Genomic DNA, 22,966 nt, shown 5'->3' with positions numbered 1-22,966 from the left:
AAGCACTCATTTATTCTACTTCCGCTTGCATTGAACAGCGTGGTGCTTCTTGTGGCTCTGTGCGTGATACGCTATAAACTTGTGTCTATAGTTTCAACCGTTTGTTGTTGTTACTTGGATGAGAAATCATTAATGTATCATATATTTTCCATCTTCTAAAACAGTGACGCGGTTTTGCGGTAATTCATATTAATAATATAGGAATGAAAACCCTGTACTGTAATAATTCCATCAGATTTAATCGGTAACAATTTCGGGACGTCTATGATGTGAATGAGCTGGGGTGGCCTTGTTTTTTTTAGGATCTAAAACATGAATACGTCTCGTGATAAAGATGTTTATTTGCTGTTTGTTTGATCGTTTAGATTTCATAGTGTAAATCAGTGTGCTACCATAGTTCAAAATTATTTCGAAATGGAGCAGAAAGGGGGAGACTGTCCACTAGTTTGCCACTTGATCCATTTTAACTGCAACACACATAGTTTAGGCAGATTTTCTCAGACTATTTCTGTTGACACTGAGATCACCAATGCCGTTGTGTGCTTGAAACAGCTTGTGAGACTTGGCCAGTGAATGTGAGCAGGGGAGCCCTGAAGCCTGCAGTCTGCCTGTCTGTGAAACAGATGGCGACATGAGAGGACTGGGTCTCTGTCATTTCCTCTCCTTTAATTGCACAGTGTGGGTTCAGTACATTTTGTTTCTCGACGCTGCACTTGCAGCAAGGGATTGCGTGCCAGTATCAAGATAAGTCGAGCGCTTATCAGCATGATGTACGACAGGTGGGAAGGTCTGGATGGAAATTGCACGTTCCATCGTAGTTTCCATATGCTGATTTTGTTTCCGTGGCTAAATGGGTTTCACTGTAATTTTTTCAAATGTGAACTTAACATAGAAGTACACATTTACTAATCTGAACTTGATAAGCTAAAGGAAACACTGTTTCTTTAAAAAGAAACGGGAGGCCCCCCCCCCCCCCCCCCCCCCCCCAGTGCTTTGGGCTAAAGGCTTAATTAAATGTGAATGCATAATACACACATCTGCTTTGGGATTACTTGCCCCACTGTATCCACAAAGGGAAAAGCTGTTCCTTATTACGGTCCAAGAGTATTACGGATACAGAGAAGGATGTGGCGTAGTGGCTGTTTCCACTATACCAAGCTGAGCGTTCCTTCAAGTCCAATTATATGGCTTTGTGGTTCAGCCAATGGCTACTTCAAAGGTAAAATATTACAGCCCAGGCCTACAGATGCCATTTATGGACTGGTGGGGTGCAACTACGTAGTTTTTTTTATGAATGCACACAAATATACCACATGTATATATGCACATATAATCTTGTTATTAATGCCATGCAATTATGCAAATCTGTGCTTTCCACAGAAATTTTTATTAATATATGAGAGGAGGCTTTATGTTGTAGCCTGCCATTAATAATGACATTGTAGAAATGCATTTGTGTACATCTTGAAATCATATACCTTCCTGCATGCAATATGTGTAGCTACAAGGTGATTCCAGTCACAATAAGGCTTTTTAGAATTACTGGGCTGAAAACTACAATGGGCAATTTCGACTTTCACTAAGTATTTCAAACTGTAAGGTAAATCATTAATTATGTATCTGAACATTCAAAATAATAAATGGGATAGTTCAACAGTATATTCACATATGCAAATTTATAAAAGCACATTTTGCACTTCAGGTTCAAAGAAAATCCTAGCAATATTTCAGGGTTCTACTTAATGATGAGATCAAAACAAAAGTCCTTTGAAAATGCAGTATGTTTATTAAAACTAAGCATAGTTAGCCATCAGAAAAAGTAAAAAAAAAAAAAAAAAAAGCTTAGGGAATGTCATATCAGCACACATTTTCCACAGTCCTGATGTCATCTATGTAAACAAGCCTCCACAAAGACTGATGACAAGACCTCTCGCAACTCTTAATATCAATATAATGGAAAAACACGTTTTTATTTTGCCATTCAGACATTTAAGTGCATGGTAATTGGCTGGAAACAGGTCTGTTTGGTACTTATGACCCTTTCAAGATGTGTCTCTTACACGGCAAACTTTTTTTAAAAAAAGGGCGACTTGCGAGTAAAGAAAAAGAACGAAAGTGGGCAGAGAGCGCGTGCGGTCTGATACGGAGGCAGCATTTTTAAGCTGCTCCACTTCTGTTGGTCAACACCACACGGTTACAGAGCGTACAGCCTCTGTGAAACTCACGCAAGGGACACCTGTCTCACACCGAAATGCGGGGTAGGAGTATGTACACGGTTGTGTGCGTGCGTTAGCCAGGCACGGACACTGGATTTTAAATGGCGGTGAGCTTAGAAACGTCCCCGAATGCGATCCAGGGGGTCGGTTTCCCACATCTTGGGGTCCCAGGCTTGGAACCAGCCGGTGAAGGTGGGCGGCTCAAAGCCCTGTTTGATGGTGGCTATGGGCACCCCGCGGCGGCCAGACGGATCGCTGTCCACATACTCTTTGGCTGGAGAGAAAAGGATGAAAATTCACCAAAATGCAAAAACACAGCACTTAAAAAAAACTCCATGCAATACCTCTGCATTCTGGGTTTCTTCAGTTTCTGTTCTGACAACAGTATTGCTACAGCTGAGACACAGCTCAATCAAGCTTCCCAATACCTCTGCAGTAGTCGTTTTATCTCTTAGTAACTGAGCGGCTTCTCACCCTCAGGAAACTCACCTATTTTTGGAGCTCCTGTTTTCTCAACCTCATTGGCTTCATTGCCAATCCAGAGGAAGATCTTGAAAGGAAAAAGAGTAAAGTTGTTAGCCTTGAGGACAGGCGGATCTAGGGATTTAAAAGCTATAAATTCAGGATTTCAGCAGAGCATTTAAAAAAAAAATTTCTATGAAATAATGAGGAGTATTTCGGCATGTGAATGGATCTGGCAGGAAGTGGTCATGCTTGTGCTGGAAGAGATGTCAGGGATGATGGGCAGGGGCTACAAAGACTGACCTGGTCCCATGTGTCCAGCAACATGACATCATCAGTTGCCAGGTCGGACTGGGTGAAGTCTCCTGGAACCTCCTCAGCCTGAGGGATACAGAGAGGGAGGAGCAAAGAATGGAAAGGAAAGACATCAAAGGAGGGAGGGAATACAGGAGAAAGGGAGGAGAGGAACAAGGGAGAGAAAAAAAGGGGAGAAAAGGAAGTGGAGAGGAATGCATGAAGGAGTGAAAAGAGAAAGGGGAGAATGGGTAGTGGGGGGGGGGGGGTGACAGAGAAAAGGACATAAGTTTAAATGGAAAGAAGAGGTGAACAGCAGTGAAGCCATCACTAAGCACTGGTCCCCGAACTTTAGCTGAAAGACGGACCCTCCGCACTTACGATGAGCCGGCCGGTCTTGTTGGAGCAGCCGAACAGGCGAGGGGGTTTGGCCGACTTCTGCAGACTCTTGGAAGTCTGGTAGTCTTTCTTCCCTCCCAGGGCAGACCAGAATCCAGCTGTGGAGAGCAACATGCCAGTCAGTGCTCTGTACACACGCACACCGTGTCTGTCTTTAACGTCATTAAGGATGGCATTTATCTGCCCATCAGAGTCCACTCATGTAATCGATAAACGGCAGACAGTCATTAGGCAGTATAGACCGCGGCGGTAACGAGCATATTTCAATCGATCCATAAGTCAATAAATTGGGTTGTCTCACAGTGTGTCCCAGTGGCCATTTTCAAATAGATTAGAGCCAAATGTGAAAAAGGTAGAAAAGTATTCCCCAAGCCCTCAAAAGGCAAACGGCTGAAAAAGCTTGCCGGTGGAACAGAGACGCTAGTGTCTGAGGCCGGGCATTAGGATTAGCTCACCTGGTTCCTTGCCCTCTGACACGCTGGTTGGACTTCCTCCCAGAAAGCTGACCACGTGCTTGGCAGCGGCCGCCTCCTCCTCGCTGGCGCCCACGCCCCTCCACACAAACAGGGAGTCCGGAGACTTGAGCACGAACACATCATTGGTGTTCAGGGAGGAGGCCGAAGGTCCCACCTGGAGGGGAGAGGCATGCGGCGGCGTGATGCGTTGTGATTGGCTCTTCGCCATTCTTAAATTAGCCACGTAACTCCGCCTCCTCTTCAGCACCTGGGGTGGCAGCTTATTCAAAGCAATAGACTGTCTGGGCTTAACACTAAAATGCCAGTCTTAGGAAGTTTTTTTTTCTTCATTTTGTTTATCGCAATGACAGGAAATGTGCATAAGTGATAAAGGAAATTGTGCATGTGACTGGAGAGATTAAGCAGATAGAGGGTTCTTGCAAAACCTTTGTGTTCCAAGTGAAAGCTTTTTGAAATCAACAAAAAAGGTTTAGTTTTTGATGTGTCTTCTAATTAACACTGCTTTAAAAAATACCTGCTTATAGACAAAACCACAAGGCTTCATGGCTGAATTCACTTCAATTAATAACTTAATTTTCTGGTCATTAAATGTTGGAATTTTCCCTAACTTTTGCATTATGTGTCCAATCATTTACAATACCATGCAGTTACCATGACTACCTCAACACACTGCATGCACTTACAGTACTGTTTGTTTGACATTGATATTAGCTGTCTAGATCAGACCCCTGTATGAGGGCCATGTTACCCCTGTGCAGGACCGGGCAGGCTCACCTCCACAGCGCGGGTGGCTTTGGAGGAGCTCTGGCGAATGTGGAAGAGGCGCGTGCTGCCGGCCTTGGTCTGGCCCCCCGTACGGGACGTCCCGCCGTTGTGGATAATCATAGGCTTGTCCTTGAACAAGCTCATCAGGTGGGATGGCTCCTGACCCTGCGTCACTCGCACCTGCAGGGGGCGACATTGTGCTACAAGTGAGACTGCAACCTCCAGCCTTAGGACTTCTGTGAATGAAAACTCCTGGGCTTCAGTACAACTTTTTAAGCCTCTCATCCTGTCCAAAATATACAGCTGTATACCAGATGCAAAAACTGGACTGGGACAATCTTTTACCTTGTGTCTCCTAATTCAGTCTCCACTGTCTTACATTGTAAAAAATGTACTGTTTGAGCTTCATTACCTGTACAAACAGTTAAAACCATAAACCATAAACCAAGCAGAACCATAAACCCATACAATTTATGATTTCCTAATTGCCCTTTATCTAGCTTATCACTATTGTACTGTTTTAAAACAAACCAATGCTGTCCCCTGTTGGTCACTGTGTGAACTTTAATATCCGGCCCAGCCCAGAATGAATCCGTACAGAAGTTACCACTATATTAGCACCACACCATTTTTATATGAATGCAGCAAATCCTATTGTTCATGTTTAGTGAACTACTAATTCCCAATAACTCACACACAGACTGAAGAAGATAGGAGGAAGGATACTAAGGTCCTGAGTAAGCAGACATAGTCATTGTTCACCTGGACTGGGGCACCGCCCATGGAGTCATCCAGCTTCACTGTCAGGAAGGCAGATGCCGCCAGCTCATCCTGAGTGGACTTCAGCCCCTGCCTAAAACACAGCATCACACAGAACCCTTCACACCTCTGCACAGTACAGCGCAGTAAATTACAACTTACAACAGTGCCCCCTGGCTTTCTGACATGGCAGCGTCACCCTTTAAAAAGCTAGTGTGCCAGCCAGTGTGTTGTTGCTGGCATATTTTCAAGTTCAAGTTTTATTTCCTATGTGTAACAAGTACAAGCACTAGTACATTGGAATTCTTAGCCCTGCTCTTCCGCCAAACATAAGTATAAAAATCTCTAGAAAATACAAGTAGGTATAATAAAAAAATAATGACATTGAGTGGCTTGTGCAGTAGGTAAGTCTACAGCTGACCGTATTACAGTAAAGTGGCTAGTGCAGTAGGTAATAGTGTAGACCTAAGTACTGACACAGCATAATTTTTTTCCTTAAAACTGTTTTGCATATGACTAGGCCTATGATAGCTGATCTTACATTTTACATCACGTTACACAGAATTTATTATTTATTTTATAATGAATCCCACTGCATAACGTATGTGTGTGTTGTTCCTGCTCTGCATCGCTCCCCTGTGCTTATTACTCACGCACACTCACCAGGTGTAGATGATGTGCTGCTCCCTCCCGCCTACCCTGTAGCTGTACAGAATGAGGTAACAGTCTCCCCCGTAGAAGTGGCCGTAGCAGGAGGGCTCCACTGGGACCTGTGCTCCCCCTTCCACACGCCAGATCTGCCAAAAATACCCTCCATGAGAATGCGTCACAGGCTGCTTTACATTAAGCCTGTGTGAACTAAACCCAGAAGGATGTGAAACTCGGCTACTCTCCCACAACTGTCTGGAAAATGACTACTCCGTACTATGGCTTTCACCATTTACATTTACCAATATTCTTTATTTTAAACATGAAAACCAACATAACAGCATAAACTGATTCATTTAGAAATGCAGCACCTTATTATATAGTATATTTTCACAAATTGAGAATGACATACTTTAGACCAGGGGTGCGCAACTTTGATCCTTTAGGGCTGGTCTGTCTGCTGGTTTTTGTTCCAACCAGTTACTTTCGTTTTAGTTTTCTGACAGGTCTATAAACTACACTGGCTCACTCCAGTAATTGAGCACAGTAAAATATTTAGGATACACTTGCAGGCTGCGGCTGTAGCTTTGTGCTTAAACAAATGTCAGCTCAAGATATTTAATTAGGTCATCAAGAGCAGAAGTTGGCACAGATTCCATCAGTGGATTGGCCCCCGTTGTGCACCCCCGCTTTAGACTTTCAGGAAAAATAAATTACATATGATTTATACACCCTTGGTAATATTTAAAAACACTGAATGTTAAATTTCATATACTAAGTAAATACGTGCCAGGTCCTTAATGTAATGGCATTATGACTCATGCAAGTTTCAGTGTACTAGTGTGTTAGCCACTGCATTGCATCCTGAACTGGGTGACTTCGCCTTTGTATTGTACTGAGATCATCAGCCACAGCGTGGTTAATTTCAGGGGGCCCTGAGCTGAACAAGTGTGGGAATTCTTTGGCTCTATGTTAATGGGACACAAAAACATTTTCAGACTCCTGGTGGAAATTCAAGCCATCAGCCAAATATCTAGCTGCAACCAGCTCCTGCTCCAGCTAGATACCATCTGGGATTTGGTGATGGTCTGCTGTATGTACCAAGCTGGCCCACCAGCTGCACACGGCCTTGTCAGCATGGTTGCTATCTCCATTATCTTGTTGCCAGCTTGACCATCTCAAAACCAGGTTAAAACCAGCTGGACCATCTTAAAAATCAGGCTAAAGTGAAGCTCGAATTTCCATCAGGAAACGCCTGTGGGGATGGCAGTTTAGTATAATGTGTAAAGAACTGAAGGTTGCAAGTTAGATTCCCGGGCAGGACACTGCTGTTGTACCCTTGAGCAAAGTACCTACCCTGCATTGCTTTGGTATATATCCGGCTCTACAAACGGATGCAATGTAAATGTATGTAAAAAAAGTTGTGTAAGTCGCTCTGGATAAGAGCATCTGCTAAATGCTAATGTAATGTAATGGCCTTTTACCTGGACTTTCCCAGATCCATCATCCACCATGCCGTGCTGGGCAGCCATCGTGTTGTTGGAGTGCAGAGAGGAGGCGTCAAAGGGGATCTGCTCCACTTGCGCGATGCGACCGATGGCGTAGGCCTTGCCCGGGCCGGTGGTCTGGTCCTTGTCCTTCCAGTTGGAGAAGAACTGCTTGAAGAGTGTGGTCTCGCCCCCTGCTGGCATCACCTGGATCTGCAGATGGGAAGAAGGCACAGCCTTGGTAAATGCACAATATCATCTCTATTGCATAAACAAGCTAAATGGTGACATCACTCAGTGACTAAAATATATGGCACTCTTTTAAAAATGATTGGACACAAGCAATCTGGCCACATGGGAGTCTGTTGCTGAATGAGTTATTTATCCCCTGATGTGTTATACTCAACACTATTTTCTGTACCTAGACTAGACCTAACAATGACCGATAAAAATAACAATACCTGAAATCATAGGGTAAATTACAGCATGCTTAGTTGGAGTTTAAACCTCAAGTTTAAACCTCCAGATCATTATAACTGGCATGACTAATCCTTACTTCACAGATTTGGATAGCTGTTCCAGTTGTAATGCAGTTCTTTGGTCTAGAGGTGTACACCTGAGGTAAAAACTCCAGCTAAGCACCGCAGTGAACCCATTGTGTTTACGTAGTGCCAGGCAATGACTCAGAACATTAAGTGGCATCACACTGCAATAATCATGGTTATTTATGTAGAAGCACAATGACTCACAAACTGCTGACCACAAAGAACAATGCTAAACTATATTAAAACTGATTTAAGACATATAGGGGTCAGATTTAGTCTGTGTCATGCATTCTCTTAATTCATAAGCTGCTCTGAATAACAGCACCTGCTAAATGAATGTAATGTCATGCACAGGATTGGATCTGGGAAATTCTGGGAACCATAATAAAATCTGAACAGGTGTGTTTATAATCAGCGTGGGTGTAGCAAGTCATATTTTCTGAAGACCGGCCTTTGTGGCTAGGCTCTAAAAAGTTGAAAAGGTCTGGCAGCAAAGCCACGGGGATTATTATTATCATTATTATTATTATTACTATGCAAGTAGTCAAATGAAAGCACGAACTAGAAACAATGCACCAGTGTTGAACAGCTGAATGTTACCTGTGTCATCTTGGAGTAGCTCTTATCTTTGATGAACTGCTCGGCTGCCTTCATGGCGGCTTTGCGCTCCGCGGCATTTGCATTCGGCCCTGCGAAGAACAACAGAGGCGCGTCTGTACGAGCTCTTCCGCGCCAGAGCCGAAACCGGTCGCGCCTGCTCGTGTTTTACATACGCGTACAGTCGCGGGCCGCGCAGTGACACGCCGTACCTTTCCACAGGAAGATCTTGCTGTCCACCCCGTTGTCCACGATGTAGCACTCGTCGGCCGAGAGCATCTCCTGCTTGAAGGGGCTGGACGGGGCCACCGCCGTGGCCTTCATGGAGCCGGACGCGTCGGAGATCTAGACCGCAAATTTACAAACGACACTGAGCTTCCACACTGCGGGAACAGGGTCCAAAATGCAGGGACAGAGTCCTACAGTGGGAACAGTGTCTATACTGCGGGAACAGTGTCCTACAGTGGGAACAGTGTTCTACAGCGAGAACAGTGCCCAAAGTGTAGGAACAGTGTCCAAAGTGAAGGACCAGTGTCCTACAGCAGGGACAGTGTCCTACAGTGGGAACAGTGTCCACACAGCAGGACCACATAGGGCTGAGCCACAGCGACTAGCTCAATCTAGAGCAAAGTGTTCCCACACAGTGTAAATGTTTCTCTTAATTTGTCGCAGGCTCTCAAATGTTTTTAAACCTTGTGCTTTGCGGAGGGTTGAGTACTCCCTTAATCCGCTTAGAGGCAGCTTTTCTCTAAAGCTGGCCCACTGCATCACTATGGTCCCTCTAAAAGGCCCTTTCCTACAACAGCCAGACCACAAACATAGTTTTTGCAGTGGGAACCATTTGCCTATGCAAAACGAAGGAGGAAAACAATGTTAAAAATAGAGACTGCATTTGCGTGACTCATCTCACTGTTACTGGGCCCAGAAAGCACGTGAACATGATCAGGCAGTGGGAGGCAGAGACTCTGGATTTCATTCACACACACGGCGGGCTGTGTCTGTCGCAAAGGCGCAGATGCGTTACCATGTACAGAGCGGCCTTCTTCTTATTGGTCGTGTCCACGGCCTCATCGTCGGGGGACCCTGCTGCGATTTGAGGTCTGGGGCCCAGGGCCTGAAATAAAGAGAGGAATGCATTTCATATGGGTACAAAAAGGCCTGTTTATCCCTAACAAGGTCCATTCAGATGTCAAGTGGAGCTGGGTTGTCTTTTTCCGCTCTTGGCAAACATCCTCTCCCCTCCTACCCTCCTAACGCTCCCAAACCAATAAACAAAGCAGCTGAGCTCACAGTGCCAAGCGAGCGTACCAATTTCTCATTAGCGAGAATGTGGAGACTAATGAAGAGGAATCTGGTTCAGATTACTGCCCCCGCTAACCCCCCCACCCCCCCCCCCCCCCCACCCCTCCACCCTGCCACTCTGGATCCCTGGTCCCCTTTAGGACACACAGGCACCCATTGTGTCCACCCCCCCCCCCCCCCACAGAACAGGGGTAGCGCCGACGCTAATGCCCGAAGACCGTCCACGGCCACGCCCACTCACGGCGATGAGCTCATCGGGCTCGGCTCCGTCCTCCACCATGTGCAGCTTGGCGCGGCCACTCCGCTCGTTGTCCCGGATGTCGATGGCCAGCTGGGAGGCCTTCAGCCTCTCGTAGCGGTTGCACTCGCTCCCGCACCACTGGTAGATGTCCTAAGGGGGGGGGGGGGGTTAGTGGTTAAAACATCTGGGTAATAACGTCCATGTAAGAGGCATGCAGAAATGAGCAGCTGTACCCTTGTATGTATGGTAAATGAAGCATGAAAGGTCAGATGCTATAGGCTAACCAAATGGTCACATGTTCTTCTAAATGACAAGAGGTGCCAGTTGGCAACAGGAGTGTTCAGTGCTAGATTACAGTGCAGACATTCTCCCAAGAACACAGCAACTCTGCTTGGTAATCCTATTTGTTTTGGCAGGACGTGTGGTGAAGCTGCATGATGTAATTCCTTTGGGAAGTCAGCTGCATGTCAGATTAGTGGGGCCTTGCTCGAGGGCACCGTTGGCCGCCTAACCTTGCCCAGGTCCACGATGAAGCAGTCCCCCGTGTTGAAGCTGGCCCAGGACAGGTCCACCTCCGTGGCCCTGATGGCCCGTCGGCCCTTGAGATGCAGCAGGCGCTTCACGCTCATGTCGTTGGTCACCACGTGGTGGAAGCCAGACGCCACTCCACCTTGCTGCAACGACAGGTTGAGGTGGTCATGTGACCTCACGTCTTTTGACAGAGGTAAAAAGAAAAAAAAAAAGTGTGTTCTGATTTCTAATTAAAATTTAGCAGATTTGCACGCATTTTTCCATGCAACCCGTTTAAATAGCTGGAAATTTACTGAAGCATTTCAAGTTAAGTTGCTTGTGGGTAGAATAACAGTGACTGGGAAGGAAAACCTGTGATTACAAACCCATTTCCCTAACCATTAGCCTACACCATTCATTTCAAGCAAGAGATAAAAGGATAGGTGGATCCAGACCAGATCACTAATTAGACAAGTTCCGACATGACATGACCATGCTGTTGCTTGAACTGGTAATCTGAATATTTCAGGCACTCCACCCATTTTAAATGCACTGGCTTAAACCAGTCTGTGCTGGTTCTGTCCCGTTTGTACACCAATTTAAGCCATTGACTCCATGTATCCAAGCCTGAGGCAAGGGACAGTGACATTTCACAGACCTATTTTAGTTCCAACCTAATTCCCATTCTTATCAAATCCCAGATACTTAGTGATATCTGATATGACATAACAGACTGAAATAGAGCTGAGATCTATAGCACATATCGCATATAAATCCACCGCTTTCCAACTTAAGCTTCGATTATCCTTCACAACCCTTGAATCATAGAATACTGCGGCCATTTTGTAGCATCGGATGCTTCATAAAATACTTTCAAATGGAAAACAGATGGATGAACCCTCCTCTGCAAGAAGCTTGCAATTTTCTTTGAGAAAGAAAGCAAGATTGAGGAAGTAGGCCTAAGCACAGTGGTTTTGTAAAGAGAATGCTGCATGACTGGACAGTAATGAGATCCACAGTAATAGGTTGCACATGACCTTCTGCAGAAGGGTATTGTTTGGAATTCAAATAAAAGCAAATGGAAGAACTCCGCAGACACAGACGAGACTGCGGCCTGCATTCAACAAACATTCACCCTTTACTTCCTTAATTTTTCTTTACCAACACAGTATGACAAGTTTCGGTAATTATTCTTTACCAGCACTGCAACTACACAGACTCAAAACAATGTTGTTTTCAAACAACACAAGAACAAAAAAGGAGAATAATAACTGAAACCATGGACAGAACAGGACATTGTTCATGCCAATGCCATCTTTCACTTCCATAATACGTGCCAGTTCTGCCTATGAAGTGCAGAACTGATGCCAGACAAACGGGATCCGTCAATAAGAGATCTCTTCGTAAAACACCAAACCACTCTGTACCATATATGGTATGCACTGCCCCACAAAGAGCATTTAGCTCTGTACTTGCGCTGGTCATCATGCCAAAACCAAATGCACTGTTTTAAAGGTATTTAGTCTGGCTTTTATTTCTCTGTCCAAATTCATCCACATCAAGGTAAGAAAAAACTGAATGGCTACCAATGAAGCATCATAAACTGAAACCACACTGCATGGAACTTGTACTTAAATGTACTGAAAACAAACGAAAGCAGCTGCAGGCCTCTAACCCAGGGCAGGGCGCGTGCCTGTCCCTCGGCCTTGCGACGAAGGCTCACCTTGTACTTGATCCCAGACTTGAAATATCCCAGGAAAGTGATGGACTCGTTGTTCTGCACCTCGCGGAACTGCACGGGCCCACCGCCCAGGTGGTCATCCAGCTGGGTGGCAAAAATCGCAGCGGCACCACTTTCATCCTGGGAGCACTCGTTTCCTAGAATGGGGGGGGGGAGGAAACATCCGCTAAGCACATTATAGACGTCCAGATGAACATTCAAACACTAAGGACAGCCAAGGGCAGACCACTCTGCACAACTGTGGATCGTCACCTGCCAACGTCTAAACAAAGAAAAATATTCATAATAATCATTAACCTTTAATAACAAATGTAACGAGATGGAATTGGAAGGAAGACAGGTCTGGTCTTGTCTTGCAGCCTAAGCCAGGACGTACACCTATGCTGTCACTTTTTATCGCTCACAACCACCCATTTACAGTGGCCATTGGAGAGGTTCCATTCCATCAAAAAGAGAACAGCAGCACACTGATGAGTGAATAACAGCGGGCTTTTAAGAGCTGTCACTGTGCCAGATATGACCACATGCTCAGCACCAATGTTTATGGGATGCATCCATGGTTGCTGGGCCTCCTTTTTGGAGGCGAAGAGCACAATGAATACTGACAACCGCCCACTGGAATACCAGAAAACACCAATAGAAATGATGTGCCAGACCAGGAACAAGACTGAACTAAGTTGGGCTTTTTGTGGGTCAGCAAGGAAAAGCATGCAAGAACATGCGGATGTGCCACTAGAAGAAAACTATATGCTTTTCTCGATGTGTTCAGACAAGACTGAATGAATTCTGCAAGACTGGATGAATATGGTTGCACTCTGCATTCTGAATGTCAGCTATTTCACAATGTCAGCAGGCTTCGGGTTCTCTGCCTGTGAAGTGCCTAAGCAGTGACCACAGACAGGACCGTTCCGACTGTTCGGACCAATCACAAACAACTGTGGTTCAGTACAGAGCCTGCATTATATTTAGCACAGGAAACACTGCAGGCTCATACATACTGAAGATGAGAGGAGCTATCTGCAGACCACACGCACAGCTAAAACTTCAGTCCTCAGACCCAACATCTGTATGCAATCTATTGGAATCTGCATAGGTAACACTTATACTTATTTATCTCACACAGAGATTTTTTATAGGACTAAATTAGTATACTTCTGGAACTTTCAATCAACAAGAATAACTACACATAAAAAATGTCAAGAGGGATTTTCACTGTACCTTCATGCACACAAACACACTCACACACACACACACAATGCCACACACTGTATATTCTATAATAAATTATAAATGACTTATACTCATGTCTAAATAAAAATTCCTCTTTCGAAATTACAAATGTATTTTATTTTACAACTTTCAAGGCTTGTCTACAAGTGAAAGCATGCTGATTGTTTATCGGACCATGCGGCTAACAATATAAAAATGTGGGCACGGAAAAATGCAAGGAAAGCATGAGTCACGGGGCACTCAAACCCCCCCTATTCACACCAGAGAGGTTCTGTCCCGGGAGCAGTTACGACCCTCTTTTGTCTCGTGTGTTTTAAATCCACACAGTGACAGGAAACTGCCTGTATAGTTCAGGTGCCCAACCTGTAAACGGTGACAGTTTTAACCCCCTTTAAACAGACACTGCTTCTCAGGCAGATGGTAGGCAAGCAGACAGAGGGAGGAGGCTGCTCACCCAACCACATGTGAATGTAGTAAGACGGAGCCGAGGTGGTGTAGAGCAGGATGTAGGCATCGCCTGTGTAGAAGTTCCCGTACAGAGGCTTGGGGACGGGCTTTAGGTCCATGTTCTCGATGCGCCAAATCTGGAGCCCCGCAGCCTTCCCGGCATTCTGGAATTCCTTGTGGGACACCATGGCCTGGGAAAAGAGGGAGCGGAGAAAGATCTCTTAATTTCACAGTGACAGCAGGGGTCTCCATCTGGCTCAGACGCTAGGCTATCCGACACTGAAGCGCTTCTGCAGAGCCACAAAATATGTATGCTCTGGCTCTCTGCCTGTTTGGGACATTTCCAAAGTACGGGGGCAATGGGGACGTGAGTGGGAAATGGTACAGGGGAAATGGTAAATGGTGCGCACTTGAATCGCATTAAACATTCTGACCAATGCCGTCATAAGTGGGGAGAAATGTGGTAATAATTCTCGAGGCCCAAGCTGGGGGAGAGGACGATTTGTGTTGGTGGGGGGGAGGGGGGGATTGATCTTTTCATGATGGCCAAAATCACCGCCATCGCCCCCTGGTGGCCAAAACCACCGCCAGCGCCAGTTGTGATGACTCATTTGATTTGCCTAAATGTGCAAAAACCTCCATGTAAATCATCGAGATGTGAAATACAGGCCAATAAAACCTCCATGGAAATCACTGGGATGTGAAACACAGGCCTACACTGGAGAGCACAGCTCACACAGTGCAGGTCTCATATTTCCCCTCAAAAACATATTTCACTGAAATGGCAGTGAACTTAGAACAGCAAACCCTATTGAATAAACCGACGTTTGCTTATCTATCCACTGTATCCCTTTCTCTGTTTACAGCTGTCCTTCTGATTCCTCAGGTTTTTGATTAAAGTTGCAGCCGTTGCAAAATAGACATAAATTACACAACTGATTTCATAAAACCAAAGACAGGAAATAATGCTACCCGACTGCATATTTTATGTCCCAATCGACCTTAGCCGAGGATGAGTTAGGTTTTGAAGTCCCAAAGATTAAAATGAGAATACAGGGCTTATCATGATGGGAAGAACCACGGCCAGATTTACAGCATGGGTGAAACCAAAATCAAAGGCAAATACTACCAAAACCATGTTACCTTTGAGCCTATTGTAAACTAATAAAACTGCGCGCGTGTGTATCTGCCATTTTCTCCAGGCAGTATAATTATTAACAGGGAGGCATGTTTAATGTCTCACACAGAACGGTACTGACCTTTTACACACTGGCAAAAATACCCCATTTCTGAAATCTAGTTTGTTAGAAGCTTAGTCTACAAAATATTCTACAGATTTAAGTTTTTCATTACTGCATTTCGGTCTCTCCCCCACCCCCAGCACACACACACACACACACACACATAAATAGAATGGCCTCTTTAAGATGGTCTGATTTGAATTCACAGTAGCAGGAGCCAAGCGCTGTTGCCCTGGCAGCATGAAGCTTGCGGCTGATTACACAAAGATGTGTATGCGTGCATCTTACTGATAACACCACCCATCTGTCTCCTGATCTGATAAAGAGCCAAATAAAACAACGCATGAGGTCATCATTTGACTTTAATATAAGCTAAGCTGTATTCTCATTCTCGATAATAAATTGGCGCATCGATGAATGGATGAAATAATGATTTGATGGTGCACAGCGCCGCTTGTAAATCTGACCAGTTAATATGAATTAATTCCGTGAGTCCCACCCATAAACCCTCGTGCGGTGTGGCTACGATGTACATTTGCAACTACGTTGTGCTTGTTTGCATCTCACTATGTATAATGGGTGTATCTGAGCTGATTGCGGAACAGTGCCCGTTTACAGTATGCGTTATTACTAATAGCAAGTGACGGGACGGATCTGCTTAGATTCTGGCAAGGCAGTGCTGATAATGATCCGAAATAGTGACGAACTGTTAGGCGGAATACCATATATTTACCAAACTACTGTGGAATCATCTTAACCTTGGTCTGAGTTTTTAAAAAGTAGTTATTAACCGGTGTGCAACCAACAACAGGTTAAACTATCCAGACTAGGGCTATAGATTCATGCAATGAAGGAATAGAACTATTATGTCAACTTTCAAAACCTTAAAGTTACATGGCAATGAAATACCTTTAATTTATGCACGCTGATAGCCTAGGCTACTTTTCTTTTAAAATATATTGCAATTCGACTTAACGCAGCAAGCTAATCAGCACTGCCTTGCTATGAATTGAAGCAGATTCGGCCAGGGGTCACTTGCTATCAATAATAACGCATACTGTAAATGGGCACTGTTCCGCAATCAATCTGCGTCCAAGTCCTATGCAGAATAGATTCCCACCTATAGTATCTTCATTATGCGCTATGACTATAGCTACCATACTGAATCGCGTCATAAAACACGTCTGACAGTTAATACAATTCGAAACATTCGCGCTTGCCACAGTATCGGTTCTGCACATTTCAAGGAAAACCAAAGTCTCATCGCATTTAATCTGGCTTCGGTTCTTGTGGGACATTTACCGTTCAAGTCCCCAAAACTAAAAAGGGGTCGTCTTCACATCTGGATATTGAATCGTCAGTAGAAACTTTCTGCACAAATCCCGAACTGAAATTTGCTCAGAAGATTGCAGCAGAATAATATCTGACCTCAGAGTTGCTATATTTGATAATTCGCTTGCACTGTAATAAGTAATATCAGAGGAAGGCCAGAAAGTTAAAAATCAAATACAGATTAGTTTACGAAATGCTCGGTTGCGAAATATTCAAGATAAGCGTGCCATTATATGCTAGTTTTTTGGAGACCACTGCATTTCAACTCTTTGTTCTTGAAAGTATCGAAAGTACTTACAGTGTTTGCTGTTGTAGTTACACTGGAGCCAGAGATTCGTAGAAAGAGGACAGATGTGATGTAGGTTTGTATTCCTACTTCAACTGGGACGTGTGAGTCAGAGCAGCGCGCAGTTTATTGCCCATTAGTGAAGAAACCCCTATTGGTTGGTCGAAGACCAGGAAACACAAAACCGTTTTTTTCTGTGCGTACTGAAAACATCAACGTATGTTGTTAGCGCATGTCAAAGCAGCATTTTTACGCAAAAATATTTTGTCAACAGGTCAGAGTAACGTCAAACTTTGACACTGCATGCAACACAAGTTTATCTTAACTACTCAGACTGCCGCGGAGTGCATTCTGCAATCTTTTAATACATAAATTAACCATTTAAAAATAGATGTTTGGTGTGAATGGCAATTTTGAGTGTATTACGAGCTTCTACAGATGTATTTAATTTATTCTTCTGAAATCAAACCACATGATTGGACACAGAGGCAAACTAACTTTATTTATGTTTCCCATTCAAAATGGTCTGAATGAATACCTTTATAATTTAAATAAACATTTAATTTTAAATGTGATATTTAGAGGAGTAATTGAATTATGGAGTAGATCTTGTAGCTCAGAAATAATTCCTCTGGAAATGCATTGTGATTTCAAACTCTGAAGCGACAAAATGTGAAAATCTTCAGGCCCTTGCTCTTTTAAGTCACTGTAAGCAAAGTGGATTTTTTATTCATTACCGTTTGTGTGACAACTTCCTGGGTTGCAGTACATACACATATTTCTTAAACAGCTATTGAATAATTTAGTTTTGATTTCATTGTGCATAGCTTGCACTTTGTATCCATACATTTTAGCATTAGATAAGTATTACCTAACTAAAGTATAACCATCATTCACAGTTCAATCCACCTTTCAAAAAAAGTATGTATCTTTCTTAAGTCCTATCACAAAATAATAGTACTGTATGTCTGGTAAAGACAAGAGGTCTTTCCAATCCACTTCCCCATAATGAATCACTTTCTGTCTTTTAATTAGAATGTTTTCCATGATGCAGAATTTTGAGAATAAAATCCCCTTTGATCCACACAAAACACAACCTTCTTACTTCTACTTTCGGTGCGAAAAAACTGGAAAAAGACAGGATCCCTGTGCTGTATGCAATTACAACATTATCAAAGAGGAGTTACTCATTCTCCTGAAGCGCAGCCAGACTAAAACCAAGGAGCACTTTCAAAGGGTGTTTCTCGTCACTCCTGTAGTACAAACACAGACCTGAAGCCTTGCTTTCCTGGACAATATATAGCTTTTTCCACACTCGATATAACTTAACCTTGTACCTCAAACTTCTCTGCAAATTTCAACAAAAAAAATTTCTACACTGATAAAATGCACATTTTCAGAAATGCACACATAACTGTTGAACATGTCAAGTGCAGACATGGTTTGAATTCCTTAACCTAGAAGCAATACAGAAAAGCAGTGTTTGTCCTAATTGACGACTGAAGACTCACCTCTTCAGGCTGCACCTCTCCCCAACCCTCCCTACCCCCCTGTAAATGACTGTAAGCTTAGGGTTGTAACTAGGCAGCTGTTTCGTAGATGACTTAGGTGCATTAACTGTCTTAACTACTGCTTGTATTTTTTTCGATAGACCGCGTTGTTGCCGTTCTCATTGTGCTAGTGTTAATCAGTTTAACCTTCAGGGTCCAAGTTGAACTATGCGGTTGTTCCCTGCACTTGGTCCGGTACTTCTCTCTAGGGTTTTCGTCATACTTGTTCCTGGTTATGGTTATACACTTTGTTGTACGTCGCTCTGGATAAGAGCGTCTGCCAAATGCCTGTAATGTAATGTAATGTAATTACTGTAATTATTAATGTCATGTTAAAAATGGAACATGCTTCGGTGGTCTCAGAGAACAGAACTGATTTCACGGCAGCACGGATGGACGGGCACAAGACATGTTTTGGCTGAAATACCGTGAAAGCTGCAACGTTCACGAAAGGATAACTTTCTTAAAAATATAGTTCACCATTTCTGATCTGCACACATTTCCACAGAATCACATTTTGCTCAAAATAACATTCTGCATCCTGTGTGGTGAGTTGCTTCCTGGTACAAGATTTTGAATTGAATTTAGAGACAGTCAGCAGGTCTGTAGCTACTGAACCGCTCTCTGAACTAACTCATGTGTATCGTGTATCATACAGGGTACCATTCAAGGGACATGAGATCGGATTAAAAAAATGTATTGGTCGCCTGTTACGTCCAAAAATTTGCGTGCATCCCCATTCCGAAGTGAAACATTAAAAACAATGCACACATAGAAATACAGTGGACAAGTGTTGCCATCGTTGCATGCATGACAAAACTATGAGAGAACCTGTCTTGCACAGGGAGAGGAATGAAAGGGCGGGAAAGCTTTCGACAGGAGGATTTTGGTAGTCTTTCGTAATAATACATTGAGGGAGTGGCATGCAACAGTCCTGCTGCCTGGGAATTCTGAAAATGAACATGGGTGCATAATGAACAGGTTACCACCATTAACCCCGGGGGCAAACTAGCGAGCTCTAAGAAACATTCCTGAATTAGACTGGCAAGTCGGCTGAATTTTTTTTTTTACACTATGACAAATATGCAAAATAGGACCTACGGGATCGTTTTAAACATTCTTCAAAATGTCAAACGGAATACAAACATACAAATATATAGCACAGAAGCTACGGAAGCTATGAGGTTCATATGCCCGTGGTATCAAATGGAAATATACATTTAAAAAAACGTTAAGTCATAACTTTAGCAATGTGAAAATCTTGCATGTCAACCAGTAGGGCCTTCTTCTTTCAAGACTGCCTCCATCATTTGCTGGGACAACTAGCTACTGGAAAATAAGTTCACACCATCTGTAATAGCAATTACAACATCATCGTAAGCTGCACTGCATGCACTGGCCTCCACAAATGGAACAATTCCTGTCACAGTCCAAGATAGGGAGTACAAAAAACAAGCACTGCAGAAAAGCTTTACTCTAAGCATTTTGCCACATGACATCAATGAACGTTTATCATCTGCGATTGCTCACCCAGACGCAAATCTATTACTGCTCAGGAGAACACGACACGCCCTCAGGTTCACTTAAAAATATGTGCGAATATTACTCGCTTATTTAATGATCAATAGGCTGGCGATCCTTCCTTTTATCAAAGGGACGTAACTGAAATATTCTGGGATCAAACATTGCATTCTCATAGGAAAATAAAAGTATCATGAGGCAGTAATGCACAGTCTCTAATTAAAAATGAAAATGGAATAAACTGTACATTTGCTGCAGTGTTGCACCATGTGGTTCCCATCAAAAGTGGAAGGTGCCAGAACTAACAGTGGCTGAGTGTCTTGCGCTGTGACAGACAGCTGCCTTTAACGTTGCCCAGGGAGGAGTAGCTAATAACGTCCTGTTATTATTGTTCAAAAGCACCTCCTCCTGTTATAATTGCTATTTTTTTGTGCTCTGCCAGCAGCAGTTCTGTCCACTGCACAGTCACCCAGCCCCATACCCACAGGGCACAGAAGCATTCAATTACATTACAGTCATTTAGCAGACACTCTTATCCAGAGCGACTTGCGCAACTTCTTACATAGCATTTACATTGCATCCATTTATGCAGCTGGATATACACTGAAGCGATGCAGGTTAAGTAGCTTGCTCATGGGCCCCACCCAGGAACTGAATCTGTGACCCTTAGGTTACAAGACCAGCTCTGTACCCATTATACTACACTGCTGCCCAATGCAAATGGGCATTCCAAATCGCAGCGCAAATGAGATTAACATTTCTGTTGCTGGGCAAGCATTATATCCCTCATCTCCCTTTTTTACAGCTGCCTACAGGAAGAGACCGGCTCAGGGGAAGCACAATAGATTTTGTGGTCCAGCAGTCACATGACAAAGACATTTTAACCACAGCGCATTTACGGCCACATTCCACTGCGAATCTGGGCTGGTGCCAGTGGCCCAGCCAGCCACAGAATTCCATGTGAAATTTAATATCCAGGGCAATGCAAGTTGGTGTGACCAAGAGAAAACGGGAACGAACTACAACAGCTTCTCCCTCTTTCCGTATTATATATTATATAGTTAATTAGTTCATGCCTCGCTAAATAGAGGCCGTAGCATTTTAAATCAAAATGGCAGTTATGTGATTATAAATAGTTAGCTATTCTATGCCGGGGGTGACCAATCCGAAAAGGACTGGTGTGGGTGCAGGTTTTTTGTTTTAGCCCAGCACTAAGACACCCGATTCTACTTATCAGGGTCTTGATGAAAGACCGTGATTAGTTAATTAGTTGAACCAGGTGCCATGATGCAGGGCTAAAACAAAAACAGTCTCCATTCACTGGGATGAAGGGCAGAAAATGTCAGAGAGCAATAAATGCATCTAGTCAAGCAAATCTCTCCAGGTTCACAGTGACAGCGCATACAATACAACATGCGAAGGCTGTAAATATGACCATCAAACGGGGTGGGTTGGCGTTTGTAGATAAAATCCGTAACAGGGTCCAACAGTACGTCACATCCAAGGCGGCCATTTTATTACCCCTATAAAAAGAGCTGCCCTTCAACAGACCAGGGGCTACCCCTGTTCTCCCTTTTACGCAGTTTAAAATCACCAGAGCGGAAAGAAAGCTCACCGTGCATCGACACCCGGAAACGACCGGGAGTAAAAGTCTGATGGCTAATCTCGTCCTCGCTAGCGATTAACGCCACAGGGAACACTTTTAATGTTTTGCGTAATCTCAATCCCTCAGCGCACAAAGTGCCACCATTAGAAGCAGGAGCCCTGGATCCCCCATTGGAAAGTGATGTTTGTGTAGAGCCACAAGGCCAGAATTTAGAGGACTGTAGACTGTAGGGACATATAGCATGACAAAACATTACATGTTTATCTGAAAAGACTTATACAAGAGAACGTAAGTTCATTCACCTAGTACGAGCACAGCTGCCTTCTATATCCTGTCAAAGCAGACATTTTACCAAGCTAAACTCACAGTTTTTTGTATTCAGTAGAGTTCAGCAGGTTCCGGTCTGTCGCTTGCTTTGTGGGTTCAGCAATAATGTTGCCAAAATCTTCCCCCTAAACCCCCTGTTACAGATTCTTCGGTTTGCCTGTAATATTACTATAACCTTACATAGTGGGCACAAAGGGCACGGCTGCCCAACCCTGTTCCTGGAAATCCACCATCCAGTACGCTTTCACTATAACACAGACTTGACACACCTGATTCTACAAATTGGCAGCTCAGAGAGATCTCTGACTGTTGAATGCGTGTGAAAAGGTGTGCTTTGTTAGGGGTGGATTAAAAACCTACAGGATAGTAGATCTCCAGGAATAGGGTTTGGAAGCACTGACACAGGGTGTGAAGTCACCGGAGGGCTTAGATAATGTCATTATAAAGTGTGCTTTCACCCCTAAACCCCCCCCCCCCCCCCCCCCCAAAGTACAAAGTAAGCCTGATAAACGGCCATGGAAAGCGAGCAGACTGGTGTTCTAGGCGCCAGCCCCAACAATGAGGGGCCGACCGTGATAACGGCAGCCAAGATAGAGGCCCGACGGAGGGGGGGGGGGGGGAGAAATGGCAGCAGACAGAGGCGACGCTCTGCAGCAGAGAGAGAAAGACAGAAAGAGAGAGGAAGGGTGGTAAGGGGAAGCCATCGCCGGGAGGTGCTTTCCTGGACGGTCGCCGGGCACAGGCTGTGCCCTTGGATACGGCGGCAAGGTCAACGGTCAGTGAGCCCCCTGGGCTCGCGCCATGGAAACCGTTGCCAGGGCTGCGGCCTCATACTGCGCCATTTCAAAGGTTGGCCCGTAGAACAGTTAGCCATGAGACTGGAAGGAATGGGGGAGAGAGTCAAGGAACGGAAAGAAATGATAATGCATCCCCCCTCTGTCCTACTTCAAAAATCTCTGACACTCTTGAACAAGTCTGCCCCAC

General features: G+C 44.3%; 1 protein-coding gene across 1 annotated transcript; it reads right to left on the bottom strand.

The window, feature by feature from the left end:
- Positions 1-1,763: 1,763 nt before the first annotated feature.
- scinlb (scinderin like b) lies at positions 1,764-17,144 on the bottom strand. Its single transcript, XM_035423125.1, has 17 exons — positions 16,991-17,144; positions 14,127-14,310; positions 12,425-12,579; positions 10,704-10,865; positions 10,192-10,341; positions 9,673-9,762; positions 8,861-8,993; positions 8,652-8,740; positions 7,504-7,719; positions 6,035-6,168; positions 5,375-5,465; positions 4,622-4,792; positions 3,827-4,001; positions 3,354-3,469; positions 2,982-3,059; positions 2,706-2,766; positions 1,764-2,490 (listed from the first exon to the last, which is right to left on the bottom strand). Exons 2-17 carry the CDS (start codon positions 14,305-14,307, stop codon positions 2,330-2,332), a joined length of 2,163 nt encoding a protein of 720 aa, XP_035279016.1. The 5' UTR covers positions 14,308-14,310; positions 16,991-17,144; the 3' UTR covers positions 1,764-2,329.
- Between the last annotated feature and the right edge of the window lie 5,822 nt (positions 17,145-22,966).

Source organism: Anguilla anguilla, chromosome 6 (assembly GCF_013347855.1).
Source record: "Anguilla anguilla isolate fAngAng1 chromosome 6, fAngAng1.pri, whole genome shotgun sequence".
In the NCBI taxonomy this organism is placed as follows: domain Eukaryota; kingdom Metazoa; phylum Chordata; class Actinopteri; order Anguilliformes; family Anguillidae; genus Anguilla; species Anguilla anguilla.
The sequence above is the reverse complement of the archived record's forward strand: the minus strand, read 5'-3'. Positions and strand labels throughout refer to the sequence as shown.

Coding starts and splice junctions, on each gene's coding strand:
- scinlb (XM_035423125.1), bottom strand. CDS start 14,307: ATGGTGTCCCACAAGGAATTCCAGAATGCCGGGAAGGCTGCGGGGCTC. Junction 3,470..3,826: donor GTCAGAGGGCAAGGAACCAG/GTGAGCTAATCC, acceptor TGCTCTCCACAG/CTGGATTCTGGTCTGCCCTG. Junction 2,767..2,981: donor TGCTGGACACATGGGACCAG/GTCAGTCTTTGT, acceptor TTTCCTTTCAAG/ATCTTCCTCTGGATTGGCAA.